This window comes from Monodon monoceros, unplaced genomic scaffold, assembly GCF_005190385.1.
Source record: "Monodon monoceros isolate NGI ecotype Baffin Bay Population unplaced genomic scaffold, NGI_Narwhal_1 Super_Scaffold_12, whole genome shotgun sequence".
Classification (NCBI taxonomy): Eukaryota; Metazoa; Chordata; class Mammalia; order Artiodactyla; family Monodontidae; genus Monodon; species Monodon monoceros.
In genome coordinates this window covers 63,927,799-63,948,061 of record NW_021703768.1, presented here as the reverse complement: position 1 = coordinate 63,948,061, position 20,263 = coordinate 63,927,799, and the positions used below count along the sequence as shown (strand labels likewise).

General features: G+C 46.8%; 1 protein-coding gene across 3 annotated transcripts in view; it reads left to right on the top strand.

Moving 5' to 3' along the window:
• SERINC5 (serine incorporator 5) overlaps positions 1–20,263 on the top strand; it is an 84,240-nt gene that overhangs the window by 23,463 nt on the left and 40,514 nt on the right. The window contains exons 1-2 of one of the 3 annotated variants that reach the window (XM_029215860.1): positions 4,143–4,798; positions 13,737–13,904. In XM_029215860.1, the coding sequence (XP_029071693.1) occupies positions 13,821–13,904 (84 nt within the window). In that variant the 5' untranslated portion in view covers positions 4,143–4,798; positions 13,737–13,820. Of the gene's footprint in view, positions 1–4,142; positions 4,799–13,736; positions 13,905–13,932; positions 13,954–20,263 lie in introns of those variants that run through there. The other 2 variants (XM_029215859.1, XM_029215861.1) reach the window with 2 other exon arrangements.

Sequence of the window (20,263 nt, the reverse complement as noted above, 5' to 3'; positions counted from 1 at the left end):
CCGCTGCAGAAGCAAAGCCCTCACCCTAGTTCCCTGAGCTTGGGTACAGCATTGAAGGAGCCACAGATCACCTGGGAGCTTATTATTGAATAAGCGCAGGTTCCAGTTCTGAGTGGTAGTTGGGGGCTGGGACCTGACGGGCTCCCAGCGATGCCCACACTGCTGGCCCAGGAGCCACACTTGGCACCTCGAGCTCAGGCACCTCAGAATTTGCCGAGCGCTCTCCGCTCTTGCTGTGAAGCAGTCTGTGCCTTAGTCTACTCTGGGCCCGTCTGTTTGGGGGCCTTCCTGCACTTCCTCTGTCCATCCCCTCATCCAGGCTCTTGTCCATAGCCCTGTGCTCTCACCACATCCCACCAGATGTGCTCTTGTCACTCCAGCAGCTCTTGGTTTCCTGGGCCTCCCCCTTCTGCCACCAAGTCAGGGGCCAGGAAGGTTTCTTCGCGACTTCATTGCTGCCCCCATCCCCCCAGCTTCCTGTGCGGGCGCTCGGGCCTTGTGCCGGCTGATTCCCTCTCTCTCCATGGAGGGTCCTGCTTCAGAGGCACCCTCCGTCAGTCCTGCCCTGGCCCCAACCTGGCATTTGCCCCACTTGGGCCCCTTGACCCTTGGATTTCCGTGGGGGAAGGAAGGAGGGGCGAGACAGACCAGACTCCTGCAGGGAACCCTCTAATCTGTCTACCCCCTATCCACTCCACCCAGCTGGCTTGAGAAACACCAGGTGTGACTGAACAAATCACAGTAATTCAGGTCCATTTCCTGAACCGCCTACCCCTTGGGCCTATTTACCTTGCAGCCCAGTAACAGTTCATTGAGTATGTGCATCAGCCTAGCTTTTTGATCCGTGGCGTTTGGCGTTTGGTTTTGATGCCGGGGTGCTGTTCTTCCACAGTGTAGGGCCAGTAGAAGGGCTCTACCTTTGTAGTTTTAAGTGGCAGAGGGAACACCACTCCCAACTTGGGAAGTGACTTCTTTCATTGAAAAGAATGCCCCTGGGAGAACCTCCCTTAGACTCCCCTCTGCCCTCCTTGCTGGCACAGCCAGTGCTCTGATGGATTAAAAATATGAAGGTGAAGGTTGCGGTGGCGGGGGGGGGGGGCTATATAAGAATATTTTCATTTCTGTTGATATTTTGATAGAAAAAAATATGATTCATGCACTCCTTCGTGTGTGGCCTCGGTTCCTTTTGCAGAGGTATTTTAAGAACATTAACAGGAAGCTTCTCAGGATGGGGGCGGGGTCGCAGGGGGGAGTTGCACAGGGGGGAGTTCTCTGCCGGCCCGGTGTGATGAAAGCTGCCTGTCGCTGAATAAAAGCAAACTCACAAACCCTGACACCTAGGGTTTGGTGCCAGCTGGCCTTGTCATGAGGCCCAGGTTCTCAACCAAAAAAGGCAGTTAACTGTGGCTATTTGCCTGGGGGAAGGGTACACACCTATTCATTCCTTCCTCTTCAAGCTACAAGTATGAGGGAGGAGGTGAACTTCGAGGATGGAAGGAGAGGGGGGCTGGGAAGAAGGCTTCCTGAATCTTTGAGGGACTGAGGAACGGCAATCTCAACTGTGAGAAGGTGTTTTCTCAGCTGTAGGAAAACAGTGCAGCTGTTACTCCAGCTCTGAGAAAAGGCTGCGGGACCAGGACCTTTTCACGTGGCCACCAGGCTTTCATGTGGAGAGACGGGTGAGGGCGTCCCTGTAGGAGGGTCCCCGTGAGAGCTACTGCAGCCCTTTCTCTCTCCCTTCCCTGCCCCTGAGGGCTGGTGCCATACGGGAACGGGGTTTTCCAAGCCAGAGGCCTTTGTCTGACATTTCTCTTTTCCAGTTTTTCTATTCGTTTATGTGAAAACAGGTTTAAAACGTCACCTTCTATCAGGCATTCTGGGAATCCTAAAGAATAGGATTATATGAAATCCTGACTGCTGGAAAATCTAGGGCAGGAGGCGTGTGTGAGTCTGTCCTTGCACAGAACCACTGCAGCTAGTCTCACCTTCAGAGATAGCCAGCTTGTCACTTGTCAGGGGTCGGAGGTGTCTTGAGCAGTGGCCTCTTCTTACGGCGGGGAGGGAGAGTGACCAGCAGTTGACCCTGCGGTTGTGTGAGGGATGCGGGGAGGGACTTGCCTGCTTCTCAGAAGTAGGGAGGGAGGCGCCTCAGGGGCTTGGGCACTTAGCAGCCATAGCCCGTAGCTTCCAGAGAGGTCAGTTTTGTGGCCACCAGGGCTGACTCATCGTGAGCCATAAAATGCCATCACTTTAACTGTGTTGTGATGGAAGCCTTTCAAACTGTACTAGACACTTAGACACTTACTGCCTTCTTGCTAGAGTCGACAGAGCATTGTTTAAACTACTTATGGTGCCATGTTTTAGTGGGTTTGCGTGTCTGTGAGTTGATTGCGCTATGGATGCAGAAGTGTGGGACCCACAGGCTGAGTTTTTAGCTCGTCCTGCCTCCAGACTGCTGAATTGTCTCAAATGCTGTGTTTTTTGCTGGTCCACTGATGCCCATCACTAGATTTGTCCTTCAGTCAAATAACCTAAACTTTCTGGGCCTCCGATTTCATATCAGGAAAATGAGGGGACTGGACTGGATCAGAGGTTTCCAACCTAGGTGCTGCGACATGTCCCAGTTTGGGTGGAATTTGGGGGATGCCGTGTTTGATATAAATCGCCTAGAATGTAAGCTTCATGAGGGCAGCAACTGTACTACTAGCTCCTAGAACAGTGCCTGGTCACTAGTCAGCATTTGATAAATATGTGTTGTATGTATATATAAGAACATTTGTAGTGTTTTAGTGCACCCATATGTTTTATACATTGGAGTTGCACATGGGATTTCACTTGGTAGGGAAAGGAGTGCACTGCTAACCCCTGGAAACTGCTGGCCCACCTGAGCTCTGAGGTCATGCCTGCTGGAACTGTCTGTGAAATGAGCCCATTTCTGTTCTCCTTCCCAGAGCACACTTGGATCTAGTTGGCCCTGTGGCCTCTGGATTGGCAGCATCTGGGGATTGGGCTGGCGTAAAGCACCTCTTAGAAAGGGCTTGGCAGATTTCTTCATTGCGGCATAATCTCCACAACACAATCAGGCAAATTTTGGGCTTTGTGTTTCATTAACTGCTTGTTGATAAGCTATTATGAAGTGGAACAAGCAGGATTTCCCCCCCCTCTCATTTTGATGAGAAGCCTTAAAACTGACTTTTAAAAATGGTTTAAACCTAATGAGCACTTTTCTTCCCATCGTCCTACACTTTTCCATTTTGAATTTCAAGGTTTTGTTTTCCTACAGCATTTTTTTCCTGGAACTTGCTTAACTCATCTTTCTCAGAGCTGTTCTGCTGCAGGTATTTGTGGCTTCAGTGGGTGCAAATGAATGTTCTGATTGCCTTGCTTGTTCCTCAGTGGAAATAAAGAGGGCACGTGGGAAGTGCTTCCACACACATGACAACTTTTCCCCAAGTTGCTAGGATGCTTTCCTGGGTTTAGATCTCAGAAGTTTTATTTCTGAAAGTATTTTCCTTCAACAGATGCATTTATCATTCACATTAGGGCAGGAAAATGAAAGCATATTATAAGTGAGGTAGTAATGATTTCATCCCATCCCCCTCCCATCTTTACCTCTTTCCATATCTACCTGACGGACTGAGGAGGGGGGCCTCTCTGGGGAGGAGGGACATGACTATTGATGATGTAGATGATAAGTACAGGTGGCTTTCTTGGGAAAGTGGATGGGTACGCTCTGCGCTGAGAGCTTTTCCTGAACTGACTCATTTAATCCTCACAACAACCCTGTGAAGTAGGTATTTTTATTCTCATTTAACAATGAGATAATTGAAACCTGGAGAGGTAAAGAATTGGCCCAAGGCCGCTTAACCAGGCTGCATTGGAGCTTGGGTGTGAACCCAGACAGCCTGGCTCCATCGAGAACGGGGGAGGGCATTTGTCTGAGACATTTCTGATCGTCTCCACTGGTGAGGAAGAAGAGGGGGGGTTGCTACTGGTATGTAGTGGGGAGAGGCCAAGGATGCTGCTAAACATGCCACAGTGCACAGGACAGCAACCCCCCCCCAAAGAATTATGGGGCTCCCAATGGTGCCCCAAAGAGTTTGACAAACTTTGCTTTAAATGATCTGTCTCCCACGAGTGTTTCTGCTTTCTGGCAGTTCAACAGAAAACAGTTAGTTTACCTTTTAACCTTAAACCTTATAGGTTCTTATAGGTTCTCTCCACCAACTTACTAAAGTATATCGAGTGTGGTATTTTTTAGAAGATGCATAAGCGGAGGGTGGTGTGAGGGAATGACTCGAAGAATCCAACTGCTGTCTGAGAACAGAGAACTCAATCAGCATTCTGTAAGTAACCCTAACCTCGTGAGAAAGAGACTCCCAACAAGGAGAATGGTTGTGTCCAGATTCGTTGTGACCCAAAAGCCAGTGCTGGCTTGGTGGGTGTTGATGACCTGTCCTTTGCCTGTTTCAGATTCGGTCCCAGTGGCTGTGGGTACTCAGTGCTCATGAAGGAAGGACACTGACCCTTGACAATGCTTTTCATGGAAATGCTGTTGAAACCAGCACGTTCTAGAATGTTGAAACCTGTGTGAGAAACCTCCTGTCCCATACTCCTTTCCGACAACCCTCCAGAATCGTGTCGTGACAGTTATGGAAAAGATTGTGAAAACCTTGGAGCTTTAAGTGATTCTCTGAACTCAAAAGAGAAAAACTTAAGAACCTGAAATGAAGGAAACACAAGTGCCAATTTCTGGGCCAGGCAAATACACAGCTTCTTGTTCAACTTGCACTCTTAGGTAGCCATTTAATTTTTCCTATTTCATTTTCATTTGCTTCAAATTCTACCAAGTAGAGGTTTATTTATAGCAATTAAACTCTAAAAAACATTATAAGGGTTAAAGAATTTTTAAATTGAGGTAAAACCAAAATTCACCGTCTTAACCATACTTAAAAATACAGCACAGGGCTTCCCTGGTGGCGCAGTGGTTGAGAGTCCGCCTGCATCAGCGTGCCCCGGTCCGGGAAGATCCCACATGCCGCGGAGCGGCTGGGCCCGTGAGCCATGGCCGCTGAGCCTGCGCGTCCGGAGCCTGTGCTCCGCAATGGGAGAGGCCACAACAGTGAGAGGCCCGCGTACCACAAAAAAAACCCCAAAAAAACAGCACAGTAGAATTTTCTAGTTTTATGCCTCAGCTACAGTGATAGTTCACTCTGGCTGTTTTCTACCAATCACGTAGCAGAAGTAGATCTCATTTACTCGCTGGCTGATTCGTTTAGCAAATACTTGAGTGCTTACTACCTGTAAGGTAGAAGAGAAATGTTGTTTTGTTTTCTTCCAAAAGAGAAACTTGAAGTGTTTTTCTAATTACAAGATATGTGCTGGTTACAAAGAGTTAAGGAAATACGGAAAAGCGTAGTCACTCATAATCCTACAATTCTGTTAACTACCATTGACATACTGGTATATCCTTTTAGATTGTTTTTTTGTTGTTGTTATTGCAGATCTATATCTTGTTATAATTTTACCCCAAATGCTATCATGCTCTATACTGTTGTGTTATTATCTATTTTCAGTTAATGCAGTGTGGACATCTTTCCATGGCGGTAACTTTTCCTGTATAATCATTTCAATGGGTGCATTGGATTCAATGATATGAATGCACCATTATGTCAGTCATCAGTATTCCTTCCAGTACAGAAAGGAGCATCCAGGTTCCTTTCTTCTAAACAACTTGTTATGTTAACACAAGTTCGTGTGCGCGTCGCGACACACAGTGAGGACAAACAAACCCAAACATCGGAGTTTGGAGCAGAGAAAGGTTTGTTGCAGGACCACGCAAGGAGACGGGTGGCTCGTGCCCCCTCCAAAACCCCGAACTCCCCGAAGGGTTTCAGCAAAGCATTTTTAAGGCCAGATGAGGGAAGAGGGTCACAGGGTATGTGATCAGCTTGTGCACAGTTCTCTGATTGGCTGATGGTGAGGTAACAGGGCAGTGTCACAGGGGTTAACACTACCAGTCCTTAGGCACCAGTAGGTCTGGGGGCTATGTGTTCATGGTCGTCAGGTAGTTCACATCTTTCATTTGGTGGAGGTTTTCATATCTGCAAAGCAACTCAGGAATGTGCATTAGATGCTGTTACCTAGGTACTTCAGAGAGGAGCTGAAGCAGAGGGTTTGGGGGAATGCCCCATAGGGTCATTTCACGGGAAGGAACAAGGTCTGTTGTTTATTGCTGCATTCCCAGGAATTAACATTGCACAACTAGATATGTAGTATACTAACCATTAGTTGAGTGAATGAATGGCCTGGTTATTTCCATAGGATTAGGGGTAGGGCTTTTAAAGTGGGCTAGGGCTTGGGGGTGAGAGAGGGGGGAGCTTGGTAATGGGAGTGGTTGAGCTGCTCTGGCAGGGCGCTAATAGAGGGCATCCAGGTCCACTGCAGCCAGAGGTTGCCAGGAGAGAGGAGGGGCACACAGAGGGAGATGCCTTCTTCAGACACCTGTTGAATGCTTACTGTACCCCTGAGGGCAGGAGAGAAAAACTGCTTCCTCACTTGCTGCTTCCTTCCCACACAGCCAATTTCCCTTCTGTAGGAAACCAAGGTTTCAGGCCAGTGTTGTCTGTCCAGTGCACCCTCTGTATGTGCCAGCAGTGAATAGAGCAGAATGGCAAAGAGCCTACAGATTCAAATCCTGGCTCTACCACTCACCAGCTCTGTCCGATGGGGTTGATATAACAGCTAATGATAAGTTGTAGTACCTTGCAAAGAGCAAGGGATTAATAAGTGTTAGCTAATATTATTATGGATTAAGTAAGCTTTACTAGGTTCCCCTATATTCTTTTGTGTGGGAGAAATCCACTGTAAGCTCCAAACAAACCAACTTACTAACACATGTATAATATGTGTTGAGGTTTCTAAAACACAATCCTTTTGTGAATTAGCGACTACCTGCCACCTGTATTTCTTGTGCAGTAAGATACGCCTTTATTGAGCAGAGGAATTGTGTGTTCTTGTTCTCCCAGCTTTCAAGTCGCATCATTCTCGTATAGCTACCAGTAAAGGGCAGCACATGGCACCACGGTGGCAAGAGTTGCTATTTACCACTGCCTCTGCCTCCTGACTGTAGTGGAGGAAAAGGCCTGTATAAGCTCAGTGGGAAGCTGTTTCTGAGCACCTAGTGAGGAGAATGAGGTGCAAAATATTGGTTGTGTAGTCCAGAATTTAAATAAATACTGCTATCAAAGTAGAATCAATTGTTCCTTACCTCTGCTGACCGCTGGTGATTCATAGATAATCCTAAAACCTCAAAGGAGAAGGAAGGAAAGTGGGCTGTGACATGGCATGAGTAGTATTGTGTGTTACCAAAAGATGTGGAAATGGAAATTAAAAGATAGCACCGTTCACTTTAATAAAATATTCTGAACCTGGTTTTATGTCTTGTGTGTTTTTCTTCTCTTTCCTTGATATTAACACCCCCCCACCACCAGCTCACAGAGGAACACCTGGGTTCCAGCAGCTTCACCAACTTCAGTTCTTTAGGAACTTCCTTACTACTGCCCCGCCTCCTCGCCATCTATTAAGGGACAATATTGTAATTATTGTAGTTAACAAACAATCTCTTAGGTCTTTCCTCAGCTCTGCTAGGGCTCCTGCATTTCCAAGTCAGGAAAAGGGACTGAATGAAGGTCCGTGTCAGATTTGAAGCAATCTTTCCTTTTGCAGTTTCAACTTAGTTTTGACGTGCGTGCTAAAGCCAACTAGGCTGTCCAGAGCTCTCAAGGAATAAGTCTGAATGAATGAATGTTTTCCACTTTGCTGAGAGATTTACACTCCCCCAGACTAAAGCATTGGAACTGAAAAAACTGTGATCTGTGTTTGCGGTGATTCTTGCGACAGAAGTGTCCTACGCAACTCGTTTGCCTTCCTAAGTGGAACGAAGGGAACCCGAGTTAATGGGGTGCCTGAGCCATTATGATGAATGTGAGTTATCTCACTGCCGTGGGAGCTGAACATCGCAGAATGTAGCCCAGGAAGCAGTGGGGTGATGCTCATAGAACCCGCGCCTGCTTGTAGAGCTTTTGACTGCTCCACTTTTTAATTCTTCTCTTTCTGATCGATTTTTCTCTCTCTCTTCTTGCTTTGGGTTTAACCCAGTGTGCTTGCCTCTTGCAGGTCATTTTTCAACATCTAAGAACTTGTGGATGGTAGGGATCAATCAGATCACCTCTTACAGGGATGACCAGACTAGCATGGGTGCCACCATGCACATGGTGCTCATTGGTCCTTGCATTTTCCCTGTGGATTGAGACATTCAGCCTTAAAACCTACCTCAGGACCGCCACTGCCAATGAGTTGAGCATCAGATGAAACCTGTTTACCTATATCCTCTGTCATCTGCCTAGGCTCCTTCAATGTGCAAGTGAGGAAAACCAAGACCCAGAGCTGCACAGAGTTAGAGTCCAGGCCTTCTGGTTCTCAGACCTGTACTCTTCCCACCAGTGGGCTTAAGCAAGCCTGTTGGAACTGTGAAAAAAAGACCTGAGGGAGGACGAGGGGGACTCTCACAAGATACATGAGCATGTGTTTGTGCTGATTCTATGACATCTCTTCGGCTTTCTTCCTGATTCTTTGCTATTTCCAGTTGGTGGTGTTGGCAGCAGGGAATTCTAGGTAATAAAGGAATTGTGCTTTTTAGTTTAACCAAAGAACCCGGAAGTTACTACCAGCCCTAGCTCATGTTTCGCTTCTGTGATCACTTCCTCACGTGCCTGGCATCAGTCCTTAGAAGAACTGTCAGCCCAAGGCCAGTGGGAGGACAAGGAGAGTGTGTATTTATTTACTGTGGTTTTGGTGGTGTGTGTGTGCACGCGCACGCGCCCATGAGGGCACACACCTTAGACAGGAGAAGAAAACTAACACTAAGGGGGAGGCCCAGCTCCAGGTAGCAGCAAGAGGCTGGCTAATCCTTTCATTTAGACTCTGCCCCGGCAAGGACAAAGCACCTTCTATTTAGAAAAGCCTTTGCTATTCATGCTGTTGCTATTGCAAAGGAAGTTAGATAGAGGGTGTGAACGGCTCTTTGAAATTTTTCTCTTCCAGTATATTTGGGGGAGGGAAAGTTTCTTCAGAAAGAAAGAAAACACACAAGTCAATACCACACTTCAAATACTTCTATATCATTATCTTGAAACTTAGTTACTTTTCTTAAATAGTCCATTTTCTTTTTCTAATCACGAGAGTAATACATGCACATGGTAAAAACCCAGACAGGAGAGCAAAACAGTGAGACATGGCTGTCTTAGTTTCCTCCCCACATCTAGGCCCACTCATCTAGGCCCAGGTGATCGATGTTAGCAGTCTTTGTGTCCACACATGTATTCCCCACGTACAGATATGCGTACGTATAAAATATCCGGGCATACTGGCTGTCTTCGTTTGCTGGAGCTGTCATAACCCAAGTACCACAGACCAAGTAGTGTAAACAACAGAAATTTAATTTCTCACAGATCTGGGAGCTACAAGTCCGAGATTAAGGAGGCTTCTCTCCTTAACTTGTAGATGGCTGTCTTCTCCCTGTGTCTTCACATGGTCTTCTTTCCGTGTGTCTCTGAGTCCTAATCTCTTCTTCTTACAAGGACACCAGTCATATTGGATTAGGGTCCACCCCAGTGACCTTACTGAATCTTAACTACCTCTTTAAAGGCCATCTGTCTAAATAAAGTCATGTTTGGAGATACAGGGGGTTAGGATTTCCAACATATGACTGGAGGGGTGGGGGCAGGGACACAGTTCAGCCCATAACACTGACTTATTCTTTTAAACTATGTCCTATTGTATGGATAGTCCATAATTCATTTATTCTGCCCCTGTGTAGCTGGAGAATAAGACCTTTTTTATGCTTTTTTTCTTTTTTAATTTTATTTATCTTTGGCTACGTTGGGTCTTCATTGCTGCGAGCAGGCTTTCTCTAGTTGCGGTGAGCAGGGGCTACTCTTCATTACGGTGCGCAGGCTTCTCTTTGCGGTGGCTTCTCTTGTTGCGGAAGCATGGGCTCTAGGCGTGCAGGCTTCAGTAGTTGTGGCACATGGGCTCAGTAGTTGTGGCTCGTGGCCTCTAGAGTGCAGGCTCAGTAGTTGTGGTGCACGGGCTTAGTTGCTCTGCAGCATGTGGGATCTTCCCAGATCAGGGATCGAACCCGTGTCCCCTGCATTGGCAGGCGGATTCTTAACCACTGCGCCACCAGGGAAGTCCCCATTTTTATGCTTTTAATGAACAACCTTATACCTAAATCTCTGTGCTCTTGTGTAAGTATACCTGCAGGATGAACTTCTAGAAGAATTGTAAGCATCGTCCTCCCAAAAGATTGTCCTGGGTCCCTCTTGAATGTCTACTGATTTCTTGTGGAAAAAGATTGTGTGCAGTATCTACAAATTAAAGCCCTTAATAATGAACTCTTTGTGATACAATGTGGGTGTGAGAAATTCAGAGTGCAGCACATGACTTGTGCCCTTGGCCCTGTGGAGTGGGATTGCCAGCCCTTTTGTTGGAGGAGTGTTGCTGTTAGGACTTTATCATATATTATTCATTGAACATTTATTGAGCCATTGATGGGCACTGTTTTGTTCATATGTTGTTGTTTGCTTTTTGATAGACTTTATTTTTAAGAGATATTTTAGGTTCACAGCAGAATTGAGAGGAAGGTACAGAGATTTCCCGTATACCCTCTGCCCCTACACACGCACAGCTTTCCGCATTATTCACGTCCCTCGCCAGAGTGGTACATTTGTTACAACCAGTGAACCTACATGGACACATCATTATTATTTAAAGTCCATAGTTTACATTAGGGTTCACTCTTGGTATTGTACATTCTACCTTTGTTTTTTATACCTTGACTTGTTCAGTAAAATGTTTAGGTCCTCTGGAGTCGGGGGTAACAAGACAGAGGCACTTCTCTCCAAGCTTGTGACAGCCCCAGAAGTTAGGTTGGCCAGGAGTTGCTTTCTCCAGTTTTGAGGGTGAAGAGTAGGGGAGTGACATGTTCACAGTAATAAAGCTGTAAGTGGCAAGGAATAAAAGGTAAACCCATTTTATTCTAAATTATGCTCTTCCGGAAAGAAGTAGTACGTCAGCAGGGCTGTGAGATTTTCCTCACTGCTAACATAACGTTGCTTGTGTGGATGCTGTTTTGAATTTCCACTTCTGTATCAGCGTTTAGCTTGAGATAATGCACTTGTACTATGGTATTGGTGATTGGCATCGTTTGCTTTCATAAATAACTTTTAGGCTAGTAGAGAAATGCTCTTTGATCCTAATATTAGGCATGTGTGTATGTATGTACACTTGTCTGTGTATATGTATACACACATACATATCATAGCACCATTTGTAGGGTGAAAGTGAAAAATAAGGAGAGTTAAAAAAATTAGATCCATACAATGACACATGACTTTAATGACAGAGTAGGATTAAACCAATGTGACTTTCTCTTCACGTTTTCCATGATCACATTCCTCTGTCACTATTTGTCTTTAAATGACCAATTAGGCTGACATTATGTCTGTATGTGCTCATTTTTCCCCTCTGTGGAGATAGTAAGTGTAAATGTTGATTCTGCTATGGGTAAGTTCTCTCAGAGGATGTATCAACTGCTTCTAAGTATTTCTTTTTCCAGATAGGATAAATATTTGATCACATTTGAAATACAGTAAAACTGGTTATCTAAGACCATAGAGCTTAAAGAGTTAGCAACCATTGAATGAGGCAGTTTGGAAAGAATTTGGCAGGCAGAGGAGGAGGGAGGCGGGTCTGGGCCAGAAGCCAACTAAGCCAGTGGGAGCGGAGAAGAGGGAGCCGGGGAGGGAGAGGAAAGAAAAACTGGGGCATATGAGTGGAAAGGGATCAATAAAATCAGGGACAGAGAATATGGATGAGTGAACTGTAAAGGAAGGTGGCCTGTAAGACCACCACACAGGCAGCAGTGTTAGGATCCCACTTGTGTGATCTCTTAGCTCAGCCCGATAGAATAGCTTGTCTTGCAAAGCAGTCCCAGCCTTCTGAGGCAAGAAGAGTCTTGAGAAAAATGGCTTAGAAAACTGAATGTAAGATTGAGAGAGTACATTAAGAAATTTTAAGTAATGAAATAGTATAGAATGACAAAGGGCTCCAACAATGGCGGTTCCATGAAGTAGATGAAATATCTTGGGAAATGTGTATGTTTCTAAGATGTGTCCTAACGTCATTATGATTATAACCTGTTGTGGTCTTACACCTGTGATCTCTTCTTACTGTAAGTGATGTTTATAGTGTAGCCTTCTAATTGATGCTTGTTTTGAAGCCATGCAAAGCTCTGAACTTCCTGCTAAATAATTATCAAGAGATTGCATTGTTAGGTTTTATGTATAGTGTTAATACATGTAGGTTTGGTTGTTATTCGTGGTTTATGGTAATCTCTTTTGTATTATTCCCTATTTGCTAAACGGATATCCCTCCCTAACACCAGGTGTGTCTTGATTAGGTTGTCCAAGAGACCATCGAGTACACTAAGTACTGTTAGCACCCTCACTTTAAAAAATGAGTCTGGGGCTTCCCTGGTGGCGCAGTGGTTGAGAGTCCGCCTGCCAATGCAGGGGACACGGGTTTGTGCCCCGGTCCGGGAAGATCCCACGTGCCGCGGAGTGACTGGGCCCGTGAGCCATGGCCGCTGAGCCTGCGCGTCTGGAGCCTGTGCTCCGCAACGGGAGAGGCCACAGCAGTGAGAGGCCTGTGTACCGCAAAAAAAATGAGGAGTCTGAGTCTTGAAAACGCTCATAGCTGGTAGGTGGCAGAGCCAGGGCCCAAACCCAGGCTTACTAAAGATCTAGTTTCCTTTTAGGGCAGTGAAAATACTCTGATACATAATGTTGCATATATGTCATTATACATTTATCTAAACCTGTTCAATGTACGACACCGAGAGTGAACCCAAAATGTACCGTTCTGGTGACTGATATTGATAACGGGGGAGGCTATACATGTGTAGGACTAGGGGGCATATGGAAAATCTCTGTGCCTTCTCCTCAGTTTTATTGTGAACCTAAAACTACTCTAAAAAAACAAGCTCTTTAAGAAGAAGAAAAAAATTAACACCAGACCCAAACCTGAAAACTTAATCCCCTATTTTATTTAATATTCTCAAATAAAATTATGTCCGGTTGCATTGACCAGTAAAGCCCAATCCTGCCCCACTCATTAGCCTAAAGCCTACCCTTAGGGGCGTGAAGCTGTGGTCAACAACACACATGTAAGAGGCACCTGTGCCTTTTGTGCTTCAAGTTACCTCCCCGCCCCCCGCCCATGCAGTTCATTCTTTGGCTCATGGATTTTGACAGGTCCCTTTCTTGGGCCCAACTTCTTGGTATTCCCGTCCTTCCCACTTCACTTAGTCCTTTTTCTAGTTCTTGGCTTCTTCTCTTGCTCTTCCCTGATTGATTTTTGTCTAAGTGATCACAGTGCTTCAGGTGAAGTGTGCCTTTTCTGTTTAAGTATTGGGCATCTCCCAAGCCATTATGTTTATTAAAGACAATGTCAGGCCAATTCTGGCGAAAACTTTGTTCACGCACTCAACTGTTCACACATGTCCTATGGGCAGGACGCCTTGGAAGAACGGTAGCTCACCTGCAGAGGTCTGGGGTGGTAAGCAGGTTTGTGAAGGAGAGGCTCCGAGAGGATGTTTTGTGTTCCTTTCCTAGTTGGCCTGCTGCTGCGGGAATGCTGGCTGCTCCTACTGCTGCGGCTGCTGCCCCAAGATCCGCCAGTCCCGGAGCACCCGCTTCATGTACGCGCTCTACTTCATCCTGGTCGTCATCACCTGCTGCGTCATGATGTCCGACACCGTGGCCAACGGGATGCGGGAGCATGTGAGTCAGCCCTCCACCTCTTCCTGCTGCTGCTGAACGGCCGATGAGGGTGTGTGGGAAACATTCAGTTTAGAGGATGGGGCCCACCCACCCCAGGGTGGTTTAGGGTTATACCCGCTCTCCCAAAACTTCCCTGAAGCCTCTTCAGTGCTTTCCTTCCAAGTGGGCGAACCCTTCACCATCTCTATCTTTGGGAGAAGGACAGATGCCATCTGATGCTTTTGGTGCAGAAGGTTGTGTGTGTTGTCTTGGCTTCATTTTGGGTTTTTTTTTTGTTTGTCTTTTTTCCTTTTTGGCCATGCCGTATGGCATGCGGGATCTTGGTTCCCTGATCTTGGTTCCCTAACCAGGGATCAAACCCACGCCCCCTGCAGTGGAAGCACGGAATCTTAGCCACTGGACCGCCAGGGAAGTCCCATCTTAGCCTTGTTGATGGCCGTTCCTGATTAGATGTGTAGGCTTTTCTTATAGACCTTTGTGCTCTTCCCTTGTCCTAAGGCTGTCTGCCAGTGTCTCTAGTAGCAGCTGTTATATATAAACACTTAATGTGGCCAGTATGGTAAAGCCTACATAATCCCACAGGTAATGAGGAGTGGGCTATTGGGCAAGTTTTACTTTTCTGGACATGTCACTTGTGGGGTGGGTATCTCCAGGGGTGAGGGATGGATTTGCTTCCAGCCATTTCCTGGGCAGTGTCTACAAAGGTATCCCTGGTACATGATGCTGATAGAGACACATATAGGGCCTTTTTCTGGAATTTCCTCATAGTAGGCCTGATTATGGGGGGAGGTGTTGGGGGTTTTGAGGGAGCCCAATAAATAACACCATCCTTTCCCTCTGAGGTTTTGAACAAATTCACAAAAAAGACTACAATTTCAGCGGGTAGATGCCAAACATCACCTCTATCCCCCCAGAAGTTGATGTAAGACATTGTGACTTGTATCTGCAAGGAAGTGGTCTTCCTACTAATGAACCCAAAAATGAGTCAGACTTAACCCATCTGGGGACCCCACCTGAGCCAGGGAGCACTTCCTCTGCAGGGGCACAGTTTGCTGGGAAGAGCTGCAGGTGTGTTCTCTGGGGGCAGCTCTCCTCGGAGGGAAAGCGGGAGAAGAAAGGCTCGCCAGCCAGACCGCATTTGTCCCACAGCCTTAGTGCTGAGCACTGCATCTTCCTGGGGCCAGCAGAGTGCGGGGGCGGGGGGGCAAGGTCAGGGCAGTGCCCTACCGGAAGCCTGGAGATGGCATCGCCAGGAGCAACTCCTGAGGAAGTGTTTGTTCTCCCCAACCTTATTCTGAAACTGCAGACTATTTTAAATGCACTCAAGGGCTTCAGAACAACCATGTTTTTAGAAGCACTTGTTATATTCTTATCCGTTAAAGTAGTCCCTTTGAAGCTTTCTGTTGGGTAATGCTTTTATAACTGTGGTGGTATGATCTGGAATATACTGGAACTAATGTGAAAACTTGTGAAGTTTAGATTCTCCTCTGATTGCTTTAAACAGTGGATCTCTGTTCAGTAAGGCCCTGCATGGGAGCCATGGGTCATTCAAACTTGAGAGAAAAGGAGCTTCTAACCCAGAGACAGGTATGAAGTCTTCTGAGGCTTAAAACCAGGTAGAAGTTGTGTCTTATGAGAGCATGTGTGAAGTGCTGTGGAAGTTTGGAGGCAGGGAGACCAAGGGCTGAGGCTGCCTTGTTCGTCTACACCAGGTCCTACTCCATCTTGGTGGTGTTTTCCACTCTTCTCTTCTTCTTAACTTGGTTTAATCTTAAATGTTTGTGACAAGAAGTTTGAGAGGAGGAATACTTGAAAGGGTAGATTTTAACTCTTATTCTGAAGGTCTGTTTAATCTCCCACTTCTTACCTTAGCTTTTCAGGTAACTTAATATTCTCTTTTTAAATGAACAAGCATTGACTTAAGGACCCAGCGTGGGGCTTCCCTGGTGGCAAAGTGGTTAAGAATCCGCCTGCCATTGCAGGGGATACGGGTTCGAGCTCTGGTCTGGGACGATCCCACATGCCGCGGAGCAACTAAGCCTGTGTTCCACAACTACCGAGCCTGTGCTCTAGAGCCCGCGAGCCACAACTGCTGAGCCCACGTACCACAACTACTGAAGATGGCGCGCCTAGAGCCCATGCTCCACAACAAGAGAAGCCACGACAATGAGAAGCCCGCACACGGCAACGAAGAGTAGCCCCCGCTCGCCGCAACTAGAGAAAGCCCACGTGCAGCAACGAAGACCCAACACAGCCATAAATAAAGAAGGAAGGGAGGGAAGGATGGAGGGAAGGAAGGAGGGAAGGGAGGGAAGAGAGAGAGGGAGGGAGGGAAGGAGGAAGGAAGGAAGGAAGGAAAAATTTAAAAAAAAAAAAAAAGGCCCCAGTGTGTCACTGTGATAGGAACTGCCAGTGTGTCCATGGTGCTCTTAAGAAACTTTCAGTTTCCGTAGAATTAGGCTTTGGATCCCAGAAACATTATCTGAAACTGCAAATGTATAGTACCTCTTAGAGATGAACCCATCAGAAACATTGTTACTGGAGGTAAAGATAATTTGGGAACCACAGGACCTATTTTAGGATATGACTTTCATAATAAAAATTTTAACATTTGATTACCATTCCAAGTAACCGGCCTTATGGAACAGTCCCTAACAACTCCAGTCAGTATCTGACTGTTCATAGAACATTTAAGAAACAGAAGATTTAAAAAAAAAAGAAAGAAGAGAAACAGAAGGTGTTGACTGGTGTTGCTAGGGAAGGCTTCGTGGAAGAAGTGACTTGTGTGATAATAATGAATATTTCAATTGCTAATATCTGTTGGGTGATACCATGTACCAAGTTTTATTCTAGGCATTTTACATTATCATCTCAGTTCATGACCACTGTACTCACCTGAGCAGTATTATTCCTGCTCTACAGATGAGGAAACTGAGGTACTGAGTCATTTAAGTACCTTGCCCAAGGTCTCCAGCTCTTAAGTGGTCAAGTTGGGATTTGAATCCAGACTGACTGAGTTCTTAGCGACTAGGCTCTGTAGGTAGAATAAGGACAACACATGTGCAGAAGGACAGGGAGGAAACATGGGCAGTTAGAATGACTTGCAGGAATCTCAGTGCTAAGGTGAGGCATTTGGCCATGGTCTCATGGCAAGTGGGAAGCCATTATAGATTCTTGAGTAGGAGGCTGTTGTCATAGAAACAGGCCGAGATACTCAGGGAGGTGAGCCCAGCAGTGGTGTGTGTGCAGTGTGACTTGGGGTCAGAGCAGAGGGAAGGAGGGCGAGAGGGAAGGAGCAGCCCGAGGCCTCACAGAGGCTCTTGTAAATGTTTCTGTGCCTGTCCCCTGAAGGTACTGATTTGGAAATGGTTTGGCTGGGCTTCCTGAATAGGGAATGAGGCCCCTGTGGGCGAAACCAACACTTTCCCATCTCTAAGGCCTCACAGGGGGCCAGCCAGCTGGTCACCAAGTCAGCTTGTTTCTGGGCCTATAGAATAGAGGCTGGCCTCACCCTCAGGCAGTGCTTGAGGGCGGGCGCTGAAAGGTCCCTTGGGGGATGCACACTGGGCTTCTGCTGCAGTCCTCCCTCCTTGTTGGCCTGGGGAAATGGTTGAGGGTGTGACAGGAAGAGGGGAAGCACATATCCTTGTAACAGCCCAGATGGGAGAGCGCAGTTGCCTCCTACCCGGCATCCTTGCCTTCCTGCACAGTGGCCAGGGCTCCGTGCGGAGCCACGTGGCCTTTGGTGTGCGGATTTTGAACACAAGGCAGCACCTTTTCAGTTGTTTTCAGTTTTTGCCTTGGCTTCCCAATGCGGCCTGTGTTGTAGTTTGAGCGAGAGGGAACTGTAAAGAGCTGCTGGGCCAGACTTCGTCCCGCCTCATCTCTCTCGGGAAACTCCTCTTTCCCGTGAGAACTTCGGCTCTGCTGTGCTGGTTGAATGGGACGCGATTTCTGTCTTCTCCTGGAGCATTTTTCCCATCTCAAAACATACCAGCCATTTTATTGCAGGTCATTCTTGTCAGTGACCATGTAATTCACGCAGGAACAGTCTTGAGATGTTTGATGCTTGTGGGGATTAAAAATCCATTTTAGAATGTAGAACAGCAACCACAAAATGGGCGAGAGATTTAAGCCTCCTGACCGGCACCACTAAATCAAGGTGTAACTTCTGTGTGGAGACCAATGATGACACTTTGAGTTTGGGCGTCCTAGGAAACTGCGCGGGCATTTGGGGAGGGAGGAGAAAGGAAGGCTCTTCTTGTTTCCTGTGGGACAGGAGTCCCTAAGACTATGCCTGCATTGGAAAAGGGAGGACAGGGCATCTATGTGGCCCTCAGGGCTTCTTTCCTGTGAGCTGTGTGCCAGGCCGAGGGAAGAAGAGCCCTAAAGGTTCCTGAGTGGAAGAATCCATTTTCTCCATCCCGCATTCCACTTGGTGCCCAGGCTGCTCTGAGGCATTGACATGGGTGGTAGGTAGTACCTGAACCTTTGCGTTTTTTTGTTTTTTTTCTTCCAGAACCAAAACATACCTCCCACATCGTGGAAGACGCGTTTGTGTTGTTGTTTTAGTGTGTTTCTTTGCTTGCAATTTAAATCTTGAAGAATCATTCCTTGTATTGAGAGGAGAATCTCCTATGATGTTTGTTTTTGGTAGCAATCTTTTTTTGTTCCTTCAGTTGTTTGTTTGTTTGTTTTTTGCCATACGCAGCATATGCGGGCCTCTCACTGTTGTGGCCTCTCCCGTTGCGGAGCACAGGCTCTGGACACGCAGGCGCAGCGGCCATGGCTCACGGGCCCAGCCGCTCCGCGGCATGTGGGATCCTCCTGGACCGGGGCACGAACCCGAGTCCCCTGCATCGGCCGGCGGACTCTCAACCACTGCGCCACCAGGGAAGCCCCCTTCAGTCATTTTAAAAGGTGTTAACGTTTTGTTTGTACTCTTACTGAATCTCTTTTGGAGACATGGTTTGCTTTATACATTATTTTCTGCTGGTGGGTTTGGGTCAGTTTTCCTCTGAGTGAGTAAGAATGTGGAAATTGAACCATTCCCATGATTGGATGAGAAGAGCTTTTCCGTTCTTTTCAGCACAGGGTGATAATGTTGCAGGGTAGAGTGGGCTTCAAAGGAGGGTTGGACGAGAGCTGACAGGGCCCAGAGGTGAGGGGGGCTGAGGGCTGCAGTCTCCTCAGTGTCTTAAAAGCAGCTTCTGAATTCCATTCTCTCCCTGGACTTAATGAAAACCAGCTTTTGTTGGTAGAACCCCTGATGCCCCAGCCTCCCCCACTAGCCAGTGATACACCCAGAGACTTCAGGTGCGCCTGGAAATCTCCTAGCTCAGCCATTGTTAAGTTGGCTTACAGGCTCTTGTTTGGTCAGCAGAGTTTTCTTTTTTTAATGTGCACTTGGCCGCCTGCTTCTTGCATTTGGCAAGAAGGGGCTAGCATGCTGTAGCTCGCCACAGGCCCCATCACTGGATGTTTACTTACATCAGGTCCCATACATTTACCCTTACTTCTTGCCCCCCAAGAATAGCATTTGGATTTGAAACTCCTGAAATAGCTTAAACTCTTTGAGTTCATGAGTTTCTGAAAAGGCTGTAAATGTCAGAACGGACACCAGGCTTCTTACCCACCCCAGACGGTGCGTGGTAGGGAGGTTGCTGAATGTGCTTGAGTGGTCTTTGCAGATCTTCACGCACAACCCCAGGCCAGGGCCCGAGAAGCCTGTCTCTGCTGTGACTCGTCTACCCTTGGCACGCTGGAATCTGGCATTTTTATCCAAGTGACTATTTAGAAATTGTTCTGGTCACTTTGGTCCACTGAACTCAATGGACCACTCAGTTTCAGGACTAAGTGGAGGTGGGACCCTGATTGGATCTAAATCTGCCCCTCCTTCAGTTACATTCCCAAGTTACAGTCGTCACCTCCCCCCACCCCTTTAAAAAAATCTTAAGTAGGTATTCTACTCGCGATTTCTACAGTTATCATGAAGTCCATAATTTGCCAGGGAAGGGGAACAGGGATGAATGTTGAGGCTGCCAACTGTGGATTTAGGCCCCTGGAACAGAGGTAGCAGGATGGGCTTAAAGGACTTTTCTCTATTTATTCAGAAAAATCCAGTTCTCTCTCAACACATTCCCTAGAGGTGATATATAAATTAGCTTTGGTCTGTATTTCTCAGTCATTTTCACTGTTCATTAGAAGGAGGAGATGTGGTAATGGGAAATTCATGTATATTAGCTGTATTAACATAGATTACGTGGAAGTAGGTGGATGAAAATGGAATAAAGGAGGACTGTTTATAGCCAGGCTTGTTCCGAGGCCATATCCACATCTGGTCATCCATCGCCTGCCCC